A 17,957-nucleotide genomic window follows, 5' to 3' on the forward strand; every position below is an offset into this window, starting at 1 on the left:
ATGATTTTTAGTTCAATTTTGTCCCCATGTCTTATGCCAAGAAAGACTGATTTATAAAGCATGTTCCCCTACCCAGAACCAGATAATACTGGAGATAATTACTATGCCTGGTTAGAGTTTAAGAGCAATTTCCTGAGGCACCACTTGTAAAAGTGAAAGAACATACATTGGAATGAGTACTGGTTGGCTATATATTAAAAGGAAAATAAGGAATTGGTGCACTGAACCCATTTTTCAATATCAGTTTAAATAATACATCATCCTGAAGATCTCATAGAACCCTTCAATGTGTGATTTTATTATATGGATACATAAACTTTTTAAACTTTTGTTTGTTTTTGGCATATAGAAAAACCAAATCAATTATAGTCCAATTACATACAATTTATTTGCAAATATCAGTGCTTTATCAGCCCAAAGTAAGAGGTAATAAGATCTAAAGCACAATTTGGATTTCTCCTAGAAACCAAACTATATTTTTAACATCAAATAAAGAGAAAATTGTTACCTGTGTTAATAAACATCTTATTATATTTAACATTTTAAAAGAACACTGAAAATGGCAAGAACATCGTTTTATTTTACTTTTGAAAGAAATCCATTAAATTTTAAAAGAAAATTAATTTTGAAGATTTAACACATAATTCAACTTAAAAAAAAAGAAAGAAAAAGATGCTCTTTTAGCTTAAGGTAGACCAGTATTAGGTTCATTTAATCTTGTTTTAGAAAACTACCGTGAACTATTCTTCACATATTTTTAGGGTCTCTAAATTTATCCATGCCTTAGGAATGATATTTTCTTCTTATGAAGCTGGAAAAACCAAATGAGGGAGTGAGCAGACCTTTGGCAAATTAAAATAAAAAATCAATTAACTAGTTTAGGCCATTGTTTGGGTTTTTTAAAAACATCATTTTTAACTCATTTATATTTGAATAATTAACTTGGATAAATCTTTAGTTTCAATTACTTGATTTACCAAGGGAAAATTTTAAAAATATAGATATTCTTTAACAACCCTAGATGCTTAGTACAGAGAAGATGATGTTATAGTATGGGAGGATTTAAAAAAACAAAAGCTTTTCTCTCTTTCTAGATTAAAGAAACAAAAGGCAGATAGTTTTTAATCTAAATATCTATTAGAAAACAAATATATTTAAAGCAATGAGTAACAACAAATCCCATTAAGTATTAAACATTTTAGTTATTAAATATGTTCAAATAAGGGTTCCTAACACTTCTGCACTGCAGAAGCACACTGATTATAGAGCTCAGACTGTTATGTTCTCATGTCAGTTTATTTTTGGCATAAACGTATCTAAAGTCACATCTAAATAAATGTGATAATAGATAAACCATTAGTAACTTACTGTTGATTGATTCCTAAATCTTTCACAAACTATCATTATCTGATTGACATATCCTTAGGGTGAATACTTTTATGAACCCTTGCTTTTACACCAAATACAACACTGAATCAATCTTCTTTAAAGTTAGTAGTGCTAGTAAAGTTATTTAAAACTGAATTCAAAACTGTTTCTGTTTCTATTGGCACAATAAAAATTAACATTTTGTAAGTAAACTGTTTTGTATCAAAAGTTAGAAAATGAAATGGCACATATAAAACAGGTTTTGATGAGAATAAGCAATCATTTATAATGGAGCCTTTTCAGTACATGATGTCTGTAAGCACCCTTTCATGGGTAAAGTTTCCCTTTGTAATTGCTAGAAGTTTCCCTTTCCAATGTGTAGAGAACACAGAGAAATACAGTCTTATGGTATTTTCAAAGATATCCTATAGAAAACATTACAGTTTTAAACTTTTTTTTTTAAAAAAAGCAAAAAACAAACCCAATATCATTTTTTCCCTTGTGTATAGTACACATTCATGAATGTCCATTAGGCACAAGGGAAATTGTTTACACCACACAAGGAACTCTCTAATAGTGAGATTATCAAACATGGTGAAATGACCGATGGGTTCCATTCAGTGAGCAAGAGGAAAACAAATGCAAGAAGATTTGTTTTAATCACTAAACATCGCAGATTTTAATTTTTAAAAACAATGTTTGTAAACTTGCCCACAAAAGCTGGGTAGTATTAGCCAGTAAGGCACTTTGTCAGCAGACGAAGTAGTAAAGGCTGGATGATTGGCAATTTGCTTAACAGGAAACATTCTATACTAAAGACAGCAAAGACTGGAGTGGGTGGTCCTTTTACTTGTTTACTGTCAAACAGGAGTGGGGAAAGCCCTAAAAATGTTTATTTCACTTTGTTTACCAATTTTCCCTGCAGAAGAAGTCTTTTAGTTGTCATCTTAAAAATATATTAGGAGCTATCAATTTAATAGTGTACCCTTTTTTCAATCTAATATCTAAAAGAATATTAACACAGTAGATGTATTTTCAAAACATCCAAGCCACTCTTATTTAAAAATGAATTACAAAACAAAAGATCTTAGTATAAAAATGTTCCATGTTATTAACAATTCCCTTGCAACTTCTGATGGCTTCACATTATTACAATATAAGCTTTGGTATAAAACATGCAAATGCAAGCCAACAAGGTTGTGAATACAGTGTCGCCAAACACAAAGCACTTATGAAACAAGTGTTGCGCAGACAGCAGATTCGGGAAGATAACACGCAGCAGGATGACCAGTTCGTTCTTCTACTGGTTCTTATTTATCGCTCTCCATCAAAATCTTCATCAGAGATTGACTCACGAAATAGGGTCTTATTTTAGAACCTTCATTTCGTTCTAAGTCGTCCACTAGGAGGAAGAATGGCACAGAGTTAAGTATCAAAGAAAAACTGTAAGAGAAGTAACATCGCCATCTGCTGCATACTTGTTTTATAGCAATTCACAATATCACTTTTTTTAAAACAGTTAATCAACGTTTTTGTAAACATAGGTATGAAAAAACAATCAGCCCTTGTTATCATGATAGCAAAATATTAGCTCATTCTGTCTAACAGGTCAGATTTTGCCAATATGGAATGTCTGTCAGTTGCACGGTCAAGGAAATAACTTTTACTTTCTTTTTCTCCATTTACTTCCTAAATTACCATATTGGTTCAAGATATTGTTGTTTTGACACCAACAACATAGACAGTACAGCTTTGAAAGATAACATTTGTACAATTTTAGTGAACGGTATTTTCAGATCCCTCAAATGAAGGTTTTGAGAAATATTGCTCTGTTTTTACAGTTATTAGTTTACTTGTTCTGTAAGACAATGGCTTCTAAATTTCTTTTCAAAAAAAAATGCTCATTTTTACTCTAAGCATTTCAGTTACACAAAGAACTAATAGAGAATATCTTTCTGACTAGGAATAAGCCAATAATACAGTTAAACAGGCAACTGTTTTTTACAGGTTGACTTAAATTTATTCAAGTGATTTTTCCAACTTTTATGTGTGTTGGGATCAACTAGAGAAGTTCATATATTTGAAGGTCCTTGTTCAAGCACAACATATCATAATCACTTGGATAGGGCAAGGGCATCTATCTGTATTTATAACAAGTTCACTGATAGAGGTTACTGTTTTACTAGCTCTTTGTTGTGGCCCTTGTATTATTGAACAACAAAGTAATAGTAAAAATCTAGAAAGATAAGCAATCACTCTTTTTTGCATTATGCTTCAAGAAGAATGAAAATTAAGATTTTTTTTTTTTGGCCAAGAAGTGAGGCCAGGTGACTTTTGACTACAATACTCTTAAGAAAGAAAGCTAAGAACAAGTTGCTGGTCCATAGGATGGATATTTTTAAAATCTTTTCTATTCATTGGCTACATACTATTAAGCTGCCATAATAAGTCTAAATCTAGCTTCCTACACTTCAGTGTAATTAAGTAAGTTAGTATTTATAGTAATGTGTAACACAACAATACATTTATGACTCTCTTCTTGGATATGCAGATCATGTTCCAATCAACATGTCAGGTCAACGTGTTCCATTCAGCCAATATTTAGATAATCCTTGTAGGAAAGCTTAGTGTAAAAGCCAAAAGGATGCCAACTGGTTCAGTGATTCTCTTGGGTTACATTTTTACACTGTTAGCCGCATCATATGCATTTGCACAAGGAGGGGCAGGCAGGTATATGAGCATCTGAATCATACTTTGCTCTGTTGTGCAAGACATAGGCATGGCTTACCAGAAACCGGCTTTTTGCTCTGACCAGCCGCAGTGGAGGGTGACAATAACACTTCTCTTAAGCCCTGGAGAAAGAGATTTCCTAACCTGGAGCATGTCCATTGTAAAGGTACCAGATGAGGTACCTAATGGAGGACCAGTATCATATTTCCTTAGGGTAAATACTGAAGTGTCTTATTTATCTTTTCTCTTTCCTCACTGAAGGTTGAGCTAAATTTTAACCTTTTGTAGAACAAAGCCACATAATCCTTATAATCTAGAAATATAGGTATTATCATGACAAGAAAAATCACTTGTCTAAAGCAAATCCATATTAATTTTATACATGGTTGGAGTAGGAAATTCTGGCTGGAGACGAAAGGCCTGAGTTACGTGGCAATTTCAGTTCAGAATATTCTCCTGGTTATTGGAGGCTCATATTATTGGAAATGACATTCTAGAACTCGGATTTGACTTCAATATAATTTCACTAAAACAGAATGGACTGTGAAGGTTCTTCACTACCTTCACCCAGTAATGTTCTGTAGAACTTGTGTGACAATAACATCTAGATGATTGTTCTGGACTTGACTCACATACCGAAATATACTTTTTAAGGAACCATTAATACACACTTAATCACAGTTTGGAGAGTTGTCCACCAGCTTGAACAATATAAATAAAAACCGTAGCACCATATTTACAAATTTAGTACCTTATGCTGGTTAACTATAAACAATATTTTTATGGCTAACTAATTACACATTTATAGTGCTTTCAAAAGTTGCATGAATATCCTTTACAAATATACACTTATAAAAAGAAAGGCTATCAAAGTGCTGTAATGGAAATAGCACACCATTATAAAAGTTATTAAAACACTTTCTGCTATAGATTTTTAAAAATGATTGACATTAACACTTTGCTCTTCGGCTAGGACCACAGTCTATAAAGTAGACTACTTCACAGAGGTCACTGTCCTCAAGAGTCTGACACTTCAGATGGTGCCAAGTGCTGACTTTTTAGAAAGAGCACGGAAATTTCACATTACCCCAAAGCAACATTTTCAAATTACACTTGGCCTAGTTTACAAAACTTCAACTTAAGTGTGGGTGGCACTGCTGGGAGAGTTTCTACTCTGCCTCTGGGGAGCTGGATGCTTCTTGATCAGAATCCCATGAAGGTTAGGGGATATGAAGTAGGGCTTTTCTGCAGATCCATCATTTCTTTCCAGATCTTCACCTGTGAATGCAGCAGCCAAAGCGAGGCAAAAGCAGCAAGCAGCAGAACAATCATACACATTTTTATAAATTGGAGAATCGAACAGGGAAAAATCAGAGAAATCAGAATTAGTCAAATATAAGAGAGATTAACACAGTTAAGTCGCTGATGCTGGACAAGGCGAGAGGCCCCCACTTCTGCCCAGAAGCATTGGCCCTTCACACTAGTCCTCTCCACTCCCCAAAGAAATTTATTCAGATAGTTTCAAAGTTAACAAGGCTATCCATGTCAATGGTTATCTTTAAATACTATGACTGTTCCTTTTAGAAACTTACAAAGTGCCACATTCCTGGGGATGAAGTTGAATAAGAACTATATTAATTGTGTGATAAATGTAGAATAATAGTTGGATCTCAGAATTTAAAGTCACTTTTAATAGTAGTCCATATACTGATGTTGCAGCTTCTTCAAGCTGAGGCCCAGGGGTGTAAAATAGCTGAATGTGATCTGGGAGGCAGTGAGGAAGAGAGGGCCAGGTTCTGGATGTCTAGGCCAACTCTCATCCTACTGAACTATAAAGCTCCCTCCCCTAAATCCTTGTGGTCGACCTCAGATTACATTTCAAGGCGAATGCCAGGGTTCACGGACTTCTCTCCTATGTGAATTTACCTTCCTCTTCCCTTGCTCAAGCGAATAGGAAAACGATGGCGCTGTCACTGACCCACCTACTGGGTGGCTGGGGGGAGCCTCAGAACTATGATCAGCAGCTAGGAGAAATTTGCATGGGACCAAGTTTCCAGTGAATATATATGATTCACAGCACAGATTATCTAGATTCTTTGGGGAACAGCTGGATTTTTATATTAGAACTCGCAGTGACCTTCCTTACACACAAAATGAAAAAGCTAGGAAGGAACATGATAGACAATGCACATTTCTGTTGTTGTTGTTGTTGTTTTTCTTGTCCTTAACCTTATTTCTATATAATATCACATGTTATATATCTGTATCATTTTTACCCTTGAGGTAGCAAGCCTGATCTGGATCATGAATAATGATCTACCACTATTATTGTTTCCCAACACTATTATCAGTGCTTTGTAATGTTACAAAGATGCTATGTTTCCATTAGTAAAGGGTTTACAAGTGATTGGCATTTTTTTTAAAAAAGCATCAGTTTTCTGGAAACTAGCATAATGGATATGAAAAGATATATAAAAAACAAAAAGTATTCAAAACAACCAGAATTTGGCTGAGGGTATCACTTAAGAAGAAACTCTCCAGAGTATGATGCTGCCTCTCATAATAACTGGGAGGGAAGAGGAATACCACCAAGTTTCCCTTGTTCTCTATTATCAGAGACAATAGTCTTTGAAAAAGAAACTGTGTCAACATACACTGTATTGAATAAAACTGACATTACACTCATCTTCAAGAAGTTGGGAATCTATTAATAAATATAGATGGAAAATACGTTGTTTTAATTTCCTAAGTTAAAAGTACACTGACAAATTTTAAATCAACATTATTAGCCTAAGCTTTCAAAGACTGAGTACTGGTAGGTTCTAGACATTTCCTAAGATAAATTTTAAATTACAAGAATAAAGAAGATCATAGATAGATCTCCAAATAGTGCCTATGATGAGCATCTGAGATGACAGAGCCCCTTCTCTATGATAGCTGAGGCACAGCCTAAGGACCATATGCCTTCTTCCATCCCATGACAAAGCTGGAATTGTCTCATGTTTTCTAAATATGACTTTTCTTTTTTAAAACAATACAAAAAACAGAGATACTAGTAAAATATTAAACTTTTCTGTTCCATTTACAGCCAGAGGAAAGGCTAAGTGGTACACAAAGATTCTCTGATTTCTTTGTCCAGTTATTTAAATTACTTCTTAACATGTTCAGAAAGAAAAAAAAAAGGTCATTATTTTCTAGGAGATTTTTCTTCACATATTTTACCTTATAATCATTATATCCTCTCATGATCCCAGTGTGAAATTGATGCTGTAGGTTACTCTATAAAAATACTGATAGTTTTATACACATGGATTGCTCAGTAATGCCCTGTACAAAAATAAGTTTTCTCTGCTCTTTTAAGAGCAACATGTCAGAGACATCATCTCTCCGGGTATATAACTGTATGCCTAATGGATTCTGTTATCTCACTGGCTGACCCTGCCTTCTCTAGGTTTGCCACAGAGATGTCACTGAAGGTGAAAGCCAGATCAAAATCCTGATGGGCACCAGGTTTTCTGGGTTATTATTTTACATGAGGTGCTAATATAAAGCATTTGAGGTGCTAATATAAAGCATTTGTTCTGTGTATGCGAATTGCACATGCCATCCAGGGGCTCAGTGGTGAAAGAGGCATTGAAATTCTTAAGGTTCTAAATGGATCCAACCACTTCCCCTATATCCATGTGTTATGCTGTTACATTGTATGAGTTGACAGTAGGATTTTTGAAACTGTTGCCATCTTGGCTTTACAAGTGATCTCCTCAAAGAATTCCCAAAACCCAGTGCACAAAATTCAGTTACATCCTGAGTTCTGTTCACAAAGCACATCAGAAGTCCATCACTGTTGTGAGTTTGAAAATATATTAAGAACTGAAAAATTAATTTCATGCTAGTACCCAGCCATGACCCAAAACATTCATTTTAGTAGATGACTTTCTTGTGCTTGGTAAACTGTTCTCTCCACTGTTGAAGTTCTGTTTTGTTTCACTCTCTTTCTCTCTCTCTTTAATTTTTATTTTTGTGAGTGTGGGTGATTTTGTATTTTCCCCACAGTTTACTAAGGTATAGTTTCCCCAGCTTTATTGAGGTTTGATTGACAAATAACAAATTGTATATATTTAAGGCATGGAGTGTTCTGATACACATACATATTGTGGTGTGGTTATGGAAATCAAGCTAATTAACATATCCATCATCTCACATAGTTATCTTTTTTGTGTGTGTTTGGTGAGGTTGATTGAGATTTCTCCTAGCCAATTCCAAGTATATAATATAGTTTTCTTAATTATGATGACCATGGTGTACATGAGATTTCCAAACTTGTTATCCTGCAACTGCAATTTTGTTCTCATTGAAAAAAAATTTCCTTGGGTTCCTCACCCCTTGGTTCCTGCTCTGCATTCTTCTCCTTTCTTGAGTTTGCATTCTTAGATTCTATATATAAATGAGATTAAGTAGTATTTGTTTCTCTGTCTCTGGGTTATTTCCCAGCTGTTAAGGTTTAAAGAGTATATACTAAGCAATATCTCCTTCCAAATAAATACTGCTTTGTGCTTGTAGCTGGGTAATAACAAACCCACAAATCAGCTAGAAATGTGGGTCCTCACCTTCTCACCTGTCAGTTATCCAGGAAGGGGGGAAATACACATACTGAATACTTACAGAAGCAGAGAAAAATTGTTTCAACACACATTGAATAGACGCTGAAGCACCCCTTAGCAATTAGATAAGATCCAAAAATGACAGTCTGAAATGGATAGAGAAGAAAATCAGCATATCATTGACTTTGTCCAGAACAACAATGCAGGTGAAAATGAAAGTTATGGCAAAGAAGCTTTGAAGTAACTCTGTTAGATTTCAAAGTAGAGACCAAAAATATTAATAATGCTTTTGTGTGACTTAAAGAAAATGTACTAGATTGCCTATCTGTCTTTTCTCTGCTGTCCCAATGCCTATCCCAAATATCCCAGTTTTAGGATACAGCATACCAAGTCAGTAAAGCAAAGGGATTAAAAGCACATACTCCCTGGGTTTGAATCACTGCTCAGGGGCTCAACAAGTTAACCTCTCTGGGCCCCTTATATTAAACTGGCAGTAGAGAAGACAAGAATGTGGGTAACAACAGCATTTATTCTATAGGGATGAGTGAGGTAATACATTATAACAGAGACTCCAAACTTCACCCAGATATCTTCCAGTTGCCTCATCATCTATCCAGATGTTGGGATAATTCAGAAGATTTCCTGACCAGGAACTGCTCTGCCCACAGGGAACCACTTCACTCCCCTAAGGGCAGTTCATGGCTGCCAGGTGCCTGGTGAGATTGATGAAGGCCCAGATCCTTTGCCAGAATTTAATTGTAATTATGTCTGTGGTCTCAGCTATGACTGCAGCAGAGGTCAGCTTTTTCTGTTGCCCAGACCTGCCCTCCTGGCTTTCTTACAAATGTACCTTAGCAGAGAACTAATAAAAAACTTTCTACATGAATTTCTTTGTCTCAACAGTTGTTTTCATCTCTAAAGCAGAATGGAGGTTAGCACAAAGTTAGATCGATAATGTTAGCTGTCATTTTGACTGCTCTTTTTTTTAAAAAAAAAAAAAATTCCCTATCTCTGATAAATCAGATTCAACAATACTCAGCTGCTATCAGCTGCTATCGACTGAATTGTGCTCCCCTCAACCCCAATTCTCATGTTGAAACCCTAATCCCTGATGTGATGGAATTGGAAGATGAGTCTTGTGGGTAATTAGCTCAGAAGAGTGGTACCTTTATAGAGGGATTAATGCCCTTATAAGAAGTGACATGAAAGACATCTCTCTCTCTCTCTCTCTTCCTCTCTCTCTTTCCCCACCACATAAACCAACAGTAAGGTATCCATCTGTGTACTAGGAAGAGGGCCTCCAGAAATGGAATCAAGTAAGAATAAATTTCTATTGTTTAAGTCATCCAGTTTATGGTACCTATAGCAACCTCAGCTGACTAAGACACCAGTTCTTACCAGCAATGGTACCCAGTAGTAATTTAAAGATGTTGGTCCTTGTATAATCGTTGGTATTTTTTGTGTGAAGATCAAGAAGGCCAGGATACCTACATTTAAAAGGCAGAACACATATATTATGCACTTACAAAAGCGGTAACTTTTTGCAGCAGAGCATTTTCCAAAGCATCTTTTCAACTTTTTATTATTTTTTAGTAGTAGTACTTACCTATAAACCCAGAAATTAGAATTTTTCCCAGGAACAATATAAAGTGTGTAACTTCATCTGTAACTGCAACTCTGAGTATCAGAAAAAAAGAAAGTATAACTTTATGTTTAAAATGCACTTGTTACTTGAAATTTATGAGTAAATAATTCATGAGTTCTTTTTAATGTCTTTGCTAAAATTTCATTCCACAATCATTAAATAAAGGAAATAAAAGTAGAACCCAGAGACAAAATTCTGACTTATTTTTAAATGAAATAAACAGAAGATGGCATTGTAGGCCTGTCGGGTATCATGCAATCTGAGGTGTCAGCCTCTCCTCTCCCTCTCTCTCTCTCTCTCTCTCTCTCTCTCTCTCTCTCTCTCTCTCTCTCTCTCTCTCTCTCTCTCTCCTCACTCTCTCCCCGCCCCCTCATTGAGGTTATAGACACTCTGAATCCGGAAAATGCTGTATTTGTTCTCCAATTTTGTTCACTCAGTCTCCATCAATTTTGGGAGAGGATATGGTCAGTGATAAGATGACAATGTGGTTCATCTGGGGAATTTCTTAAGCAAAAGAGATAATAAAAATGAACAAATAGGGGCTGGGATTGTGACTCAGTGGTAGAGGGCTTGCCTAGCACGTGTGAGGCACTAGGTTCAATCCTCAGCACCACATAAAAATAAATAAATAAAACAAAGATATTGTGTTCACCTACAACTAAATTTTAAAAAAAAAGAACAAGTGCCAGTGTATATAAAAATCTAGGTGGATGATGAAAAACAATTCTAGGATATGAAAAGAAATTAGTGATGTGAGAGAGATTTAAATCTATCAAAGTAACAATCTTGCCTAACAAGGCTACCAATACTTCAAATAACATATGAAGGATATAAATAACATATGAAGAATATAATGCTCAGGTTCATCAAACTGTTGCAAGTTTCAACCTGATTACTTACTTTATAATGTTTCTCATCAGCAGATTGAAAGCATCTCTTGTTGATATGCAGAAGTTTTTCCCGTATATTGCAATCTGAGGAAGACAATTGATACTATTCTTGAGTCAGTAGCATACTCTGACACCACCAACAGACAATCCAATGATAGGAAAACAGATATTTTTTCTGTCATCCATACTGATGCCCTCCTCCTTCCAACATATGGGTTTGTGGGAGGCATGAGGACTGTGTGTTCCTCAACTCTGCAGAGTCCTCAGGGTCCCTGACATGATAATGTCCTTCACTTGCCCCAGACCCTGAACTCCAGGGGTTAGACTGCCTCCTACAGATGCACGTCTTTTTATCAAGTTTCAGATAAGGACCACTGTCCTTGGAATGTTTTGGATGGACTAAATATTATAGTCTTTACATCAAAAATTGCTCAAATCCAATGTCTTTCCCTGTATTTGATTTGCTGATTAAAAGACTCAACAGAATACACTCACTGGAGGTAAATGAACAATTATTTGAAGCTCCATGACTATTTGAATCCCTTCTCCAGACGCCTTTGTCACTGTGATAATAAGCGAGTGTCATATGGTAGTAGCTTCTAAAATTTAAGAGGATTAAATTTCTGAATCCCCTCTTAAAAAATATCTTTAGAAGTCGTCATATTCCCATGAGAAATACATAACAAATTCAGTCAAATACTGTAAATACCTACACATTTTAACACAAGATTCACAAAAAATCATGAGGCCCTCCTTTCTTCAAATTATGTAAATCCCATAATTAGAAACATATTTTCTTCTCAGAGTGAAACATCAACAAAGTTCTCCACCTACTCCTTCAAAGACCACAAAATGGTTTTCAATCTAGCACCCTTTTAAGTTCCAGTACTTACACTCTCAAAAAAGATATTGAAGTTAACTATATCCCTAATAGTACTATATAATTAAGATCCTGTCTCAACTACAGAAGCACAGCCCTGCATCTCAGGTTGGATTCACAAACCCTTTTATCAACATGGCGATTAGTTCAACTGCATTATGTAAAAGTGCTTTAAAGGGAGCAGCATAGATCTGGGGTTGGGTTTGTAAGCAGTAGCTTAGTAAATTAAAAAAAAAAAAAACACCTACTTACCATAATATAGGCATTTCTGTTTAAAAACTTTACCATTTTTTCCAAACACCAGAAACAGCATGTCAGGCAGCATTGTAGAAATTTGGAAATGCTGTTTTGGGCTTCTGTGAGAAGGAGATATTTTAATCTATTAATGATTTGTTTCTGAATCCTATGATTCAAAATAAATAATAATATTTAAATAAATAAATAATATGGTAAATAAAAAATGTTAAAAATGGGCCTTACATTTTTTATTGTGGCAAAATAGACATAAAATTTGCCATTTTAATTATTCTTACATTTACAATTCAGTGGCCTTGAGCACATTTACAATGCTGTGCAACCATCACACAACCCATTTTCAAAACTCTATCATCTCAGACAGGAATTCTATAAGCATTCAACAATTACTCCTTGATGCCCACCTCCCACAGCTTCTTGTAATCTCTATTAGACTTTCTGTCCATAAGAATTTGCCTCTTTGGGGTCCTTCATAAGTGGGATCATAAAAAATGTGTCATTTTTGTATCTTACATATTTCACTTAACATCATGTCTTCAAGCTTCATCATTTCATTAGTTTTTAAGACTGACTACTATTCCATTGAATGTATTCAACAAATTTAACTTTTGCCACATCTGTTAAAGGAAATTTGTATCGTTTCCATCTTTTGACTATTGCTAATAATGCAGCTATGAACATTGTTGTGCAAATATCTTTTGAAGTCCTCATTTTCAATTTTTTGGAAATAAGAGGAACTTCTGGATGAATTGTAAATTCCATTTTTAACTTTTGAAGGAACTGCCATACTGTTTCCAACAGTGGTTGTTGCTCCATTCTCACCAGTGATATACAAAGGTTCAATTTCTCTACATTCTCATCAACACTTTAATTTTCTGTTCTTCTTGTTGTTTTGATAGCCATTCTAAGGAGTGTGAAAATAATTTAATTGTGGTTTTAACTTTGCATTTTACAAATAGTGATATTGAGCATCTTTTCATGTCCCTATTGGCTATTTATGTATCATTTTTGGAGTAATGTCCATTTAAGCTCTTTGCCCATTTGGAACTATTCTTTTCTTTTTTGCTGTTGATTTGTAGTTGCTCTTCATATACTCTGGAGATTAATCCTTTATCTGGCATATTATTTGCAAATATCTTCCATGGTGAGTTGTTGCTTCATTTTCCTATAGTATTTTTTGATGCCCAAATATTTTTAATTCTTTTTATTGATTCATGGTAATTATACATAATAGTGAGATTCATTATGCCACATTCATAGGATTTGATCAATCATTCTCCGGTACCTTCCTTTTCCCTCTCCTTCTTCCCCTCCTGGATCTACCTACACTCTATACTAATCTCCCTTCTATTGTTTTTATTATTATTTTATTTACAGCATTATAATTATATATATTGATATATAAGTGGGATTTATTTATTATGGTATACTTATACATAAACATAGCATAATTTGCTAGATTTTGTTCCAAAACTTTTTTTTTTTCCAAATTTTGGTACTTTCTCAGGTCCTTCCTGCCTCCCCGCCCCCCCACCCTTTGTACTCGACTATTGCTTGTCCTTAATTTTGAAGTCGTATTTATTTACTTGGCCCATGCTTTTAGTGTGATAGCTATGAAATCATCACCAAATCCAATGTCATGAAAATTTCTTCCTATGTTTGCTTTCAAGAGTTTTATAGTATTAGCTGTTATGTTTAGCTCTTTGATCCATTTTGAATTAATTTTCATATTTGGTGTATGGTGAGGGTCCAACTTCATATTTTTGCATGTGGATATCCAGGTTTTCCAGCACTAGTAGTTGAGAGTCTAATTTTCACAGCAAATGGTTTTATATGTGAGGGTTTATTTCTGAAATCTCTAGTCTATTGCAGGCCTTCATATCTATCTTATGCTAATTCTACACTGCTTGAATTACTAGAGCTTTGTATTAAGTTTTGAACTAATTTTGAATAGTTGTTCCTTTTCAAGGTTGTTTCAGTTATCGTTTAAGGTAGATTCTAAACACAGTTCCTGTGTTTGAACTCTGTGTATCGTATTAAAGGCTCTGTCAGTGATATTCACATTCATATTTTCAATCTAACCTGACCTGATCCCTAGGCTTGGAACTGCGTACCTGACATCACTACGCTTCACATCAGTGACACGATTAAAATAGATTTCTTAATCTTGCACTCTTTTTAATTTGCTTCTCACGTCTTTATAAATAGGACCACACACTTTCCCCCCCCTCTTTTCTTCACCAGTGCCCCTCCCTTTCCTGGCATTGGATCCTCTGGTGGCAAGTCCTATTGGGTTGTTCTTCAAAATGTTTTCCAAATGTGACCATTTCCATCTTTACTACCCCAGTCCAAGTTAGTCATCAAGCCTCTCCCTACCCCCTAGCTATTCTTTTCACAACAGTCAGGAAGTCTGAAATAAATTCTGAAATCTTACTTTTAAGTTGGCTGTCCATGTATTCTAGGACCATTTTAAATATTTGAATTAATGAAAGAATTAAAGCTCCAAATGCTAGTGATCCTGTGTGATATCTAGACAAATAAAACAAGAATAAAAGTTTAAAATAAGCTTAAACTCTTAACTATCTGGTTACTATTCAAACAATTTTCACAGGAAAAAGGGATCTGCAGAAGAAAGAGATTTTATTCACATGGAGGGACATCTCCACAGAAGGTTTTAAACCATATACATCTCTCTTGTCCTTCATCTATCAACAGTCTATTCTCAAAAAAAATAGACAGTTTGACCTGATCAGTGAAGATACAGAGCCAAGTTAATCTTTAATCTTTCATTTGGTGTTCTCTTTTATTTCTTCCCATCTTTAGGAATTTATGGGATTTAGAAGAATATTGGCCTGGGTAGAGACTGTAAAACCATGACTATGAAAACAGACAAGCCAATGGCTGTCCATAAATATTAAACCCCACTCTTAACCTCATTTTTACTTTGCCACTTGAAGCAACTAGCCAAGACTGAAATATGAGCATACTAAATATAACTGAGGATAGGGGTAAAGGAGCTTAACATTGGAGCTTACCGTAAAGCGTATCCAAATGCAGTAAAAAGTGGAAATGGTGGAATATCATCGGGTTTTTTCATGGCCCAGTAATAAGCAGCAAAGGCACCAGCAAGGGAACACTGACCCAATGCAATGACAAAGTTTACAAGCCAGATAAAGACAAATAGATTGTATATATGGAAGGTATTGATGTACTCATGGTACAGACTCTTTCCACCACCATAGAAAGCAAAGTTACAATGAGCTCCCGGGCAAACTTTGGGAATTTCTGTTGTATTAAAACTCTGTACTCAGGAAAAAAAAAAAAAAGAAAACAAAGCACAAGAATAAATTCCACTTTAAAATAACATCTCCCTGCCTTTTTGTCTTTTGTAACTCCCAAATAGTATGTCTTGTTTTTTTTTCTATATTAGTTTTTGCTGTTACTCCACCATTTTCTATTAGATCACTTTATATAATTCTTTAATGAGCCCTGGAAAGTACCTAATTTTCAATCATATGCTCATCACTTTGCAGCTACTATAATTTCACATTTATTAGTGTTTTGTTGGCCATAACAGCCTCTTGAATTTATGATAGAACAAGAAAACTCAGGAAAAAAAGTGATAGTGCTTTCTCTCCAGTATTCCTACCGTTTTCAATGCTCTCCTCCTTAACAGTTGACCCACCCTCCAAATAGTTATTGTTGCATTTGTGCATTGAAAACTCCATTTCAGGATGAATACAACTGCAAGATGAAATGCAGTAGAACTCTGTAATGAAGTAAGTACTGAAGAGAATTTCTTCTACTTACCTCTGGTTCACAGATTTTATTTGAATAGATACATGGCTCATCTGTGGCTGTAACTGTGTACATAGGTATTCCTGATGTAGCCAAAAAACTGAATGGACTCTATTAAGGAAAAAAAATTTTGCTGGGACATTGAAAATAGACAAGAAAATAACACAGATAACTCTAAAGTTTATGGGGAGATGAACTTCAATATCTTCTAATATTTTAATAATTCATTACTTATCACACCTAAGTTAATATAACCTTCCCCCCCCCCAACTCTGAGTGGCTCCTAAAAACAGTGAAATATAAAGGACTTCTCTTTGGTTATGTGAGGCCAAAAGAAAACAAGTCTATCACATGATTTTTTTTTTTTAAGGAGAAATTAAAACAATAGACAAAACATTTTAGAGCTTGGAAAAAATTTCTTTAGGATGTTCCTTGTTTTCCCAGAGAAAGAAAACACTGAAAATAAATTCCTCTTCCTGAACAGTAAATATGGACCTTTGGATTAAAGAGGTCACTCATCAAAGGATACACTGCAGTCACAACCCAGTAGGAAATGCAGATTAAGAGCAGAAAGAAAGTTAAAACTGGATATACTAATGTACTAGGAATGCATCCAATGGCTCTGAAATAAAACAAATATTTGAAATTCAATCAGAACTGTAATTTCTCAGTGAAATTTTTGTCTGTTAGAAATAGAAATAAGCCTTAGACTGAATTAATTCTAAGAACTTGATTCTTTTTTACTGATCATTCTGTTTGATTCTTATTTGGTTTTTATTTGTATTTATTACCTTTTCTTTTTAAAGTAAGTTGGGATATTCTTCCAAGAACACTGTTATTGTATCTGGTGTATAATGTATGGTTAGGAAAAACCCTGTAAGAATTTGAATAATGAAGTATAATGAGCATGCTTGATTGCTGCCTAAAGTCTCCCAAACTTTCTTCTCTGTAGTTATTTGTGTCTGGACCATAAAGTTCTGATACATTATAATCACGAGACCTATTCCTTTGTTCAGATTGTTAAACTTTTAAAGTTGGAGACCTTGAAGATTTTCTGTTAAACCTTGAAGATCTCCTTCTGAGTTCTTCCCTAATTCAAAAATACCTAGCTGGGTGCAGAGATGAATACCCGTAATCCCAGCAGCTCAGGAGGCTGAGGCAGAAGGGCTGTGGGTTCAAAGCCAGTCTCATCAATTTAGCAAGACCCCGTCTCAAAACAACAACAACAACAACAACAAAACAAAACAGGCTGGGGGTGTGAGTCAGTAGGTAAGTGCCCCTGGGTTCAATTCCTGGAACCAAAAAAAAAACAAAAAAAAAAAAAAACAAAAACAAAAACAGTAATAATAACAACAAAAAACCCCTTCTGTTATATTCAAATGAATTCATTTGCAAACATTGAGTGTTGGAAATTTACTTTTACATGATACCATTCATTCCATTTTCCTGACAAAGTATTAGGAAATTCTGCATTTTCTAACTATTTGCAACTTATTTCCAGGAAGAAATGTTCATGGTCAATTACCACCATTTTTTGCCATAGCAACCCTTCAAGTAACTCCATATCCATTTTTTTTTTCTCCTGGATAATCATTTCTTTGATTTCCTCATAGGATATGGTTTGTAAAATGTTCACTATTCTAGCTGTGCTGTTTCTAACTACTACTTACAAATGACCATTTTAGAATATGACAGAATACAGTTTGATGTACCATTTAAAAATATGATGGGAATCTTACTGCTGCAGATGCTTTGACCTGTCTCAGTTCTTTGGCATTTGTTACCTTTCC

The 17,957-nt window shown here is 34.8% G+C and overlaps 1 protein-coding gene across 8 annotated transcripts in view; it reads right to left on the reverse strand.

Annotated features, from left to right (window-relative positions):
* Window positions 1-369: 369 nt before the first annotated feature.
* Slc44a5 (solute carrier family 44 member 5) overlaps window positions 370-17,957 on the reverse strand; it is a 339,417-nt gene continuing 321,829 nt past the window's right edge. For 6 of the 8 annotated variants that reach the window (XM_078026500.1, XM_078026501.1, XM_078026503.1 and 3 more), the window contains 10 exons: window positions 16,697-16,789; window positions 16,180-16,267; window positions 15,405-15,670; window positions 14,804-14,898; window positions 12,367-12,470; window positions 11,245-11,318; window positions 10,306-10,376; window positions 10,098-10,186; window positions 8,761-8,845; window positions 370-5,376 (listed from right to left, as the gene is read on the reverse strand). In XM_078026500.1, the coding sequence (XP_077882626.1) occupies window positions 5,237-5,376; window positions 8,761-8,845; window positions 10,098-10,186; window positions 10,306-10,376; window positions 11,245-11,318; window positions 12,367-12,470; window positions 14,804-14,898; window positions 15,405-15,670; window positions 16,180-16,267; window positions 16,697-16,789 (1,105 nt within the window). In that variant the 3' untranslated portion in view covers window positions 370-5,236. The remainder of the gene's footprint in view (window positions 5,377-8,760; window positions 8,846-10,097; window positions 10,187-10,305; window positions 10,377-11,244; window positions 11,319-12,366; window positions 12,471-14,803; window positions 14,899-15,404; window positions 15,671-16,179; window positions 16,268-16,696; window positions 16,790-17,957) is intronic. The other 2 variants (XM_078026504.1, XM_078026502.1) reach the window with 2 other exon arrangements.

The sequence above is a fragment of the Ictidomys tridecemlineatus genome, chromosome 11 (assembly GCF_052094955.1).
Source record: "Ictidomys tridecemlineatus isolate mIctTri1 chromosome 11, mIctTri1.hap1, whole genome shotgun sequence".
Taxonomy (NCBI): domain Eukaryota; kingdom Metazoa; phylum Chordata; class Mammalia; order Rodentia; family Sciuridae; genus Ictidomys; species Ictidomys tridecemlineatus.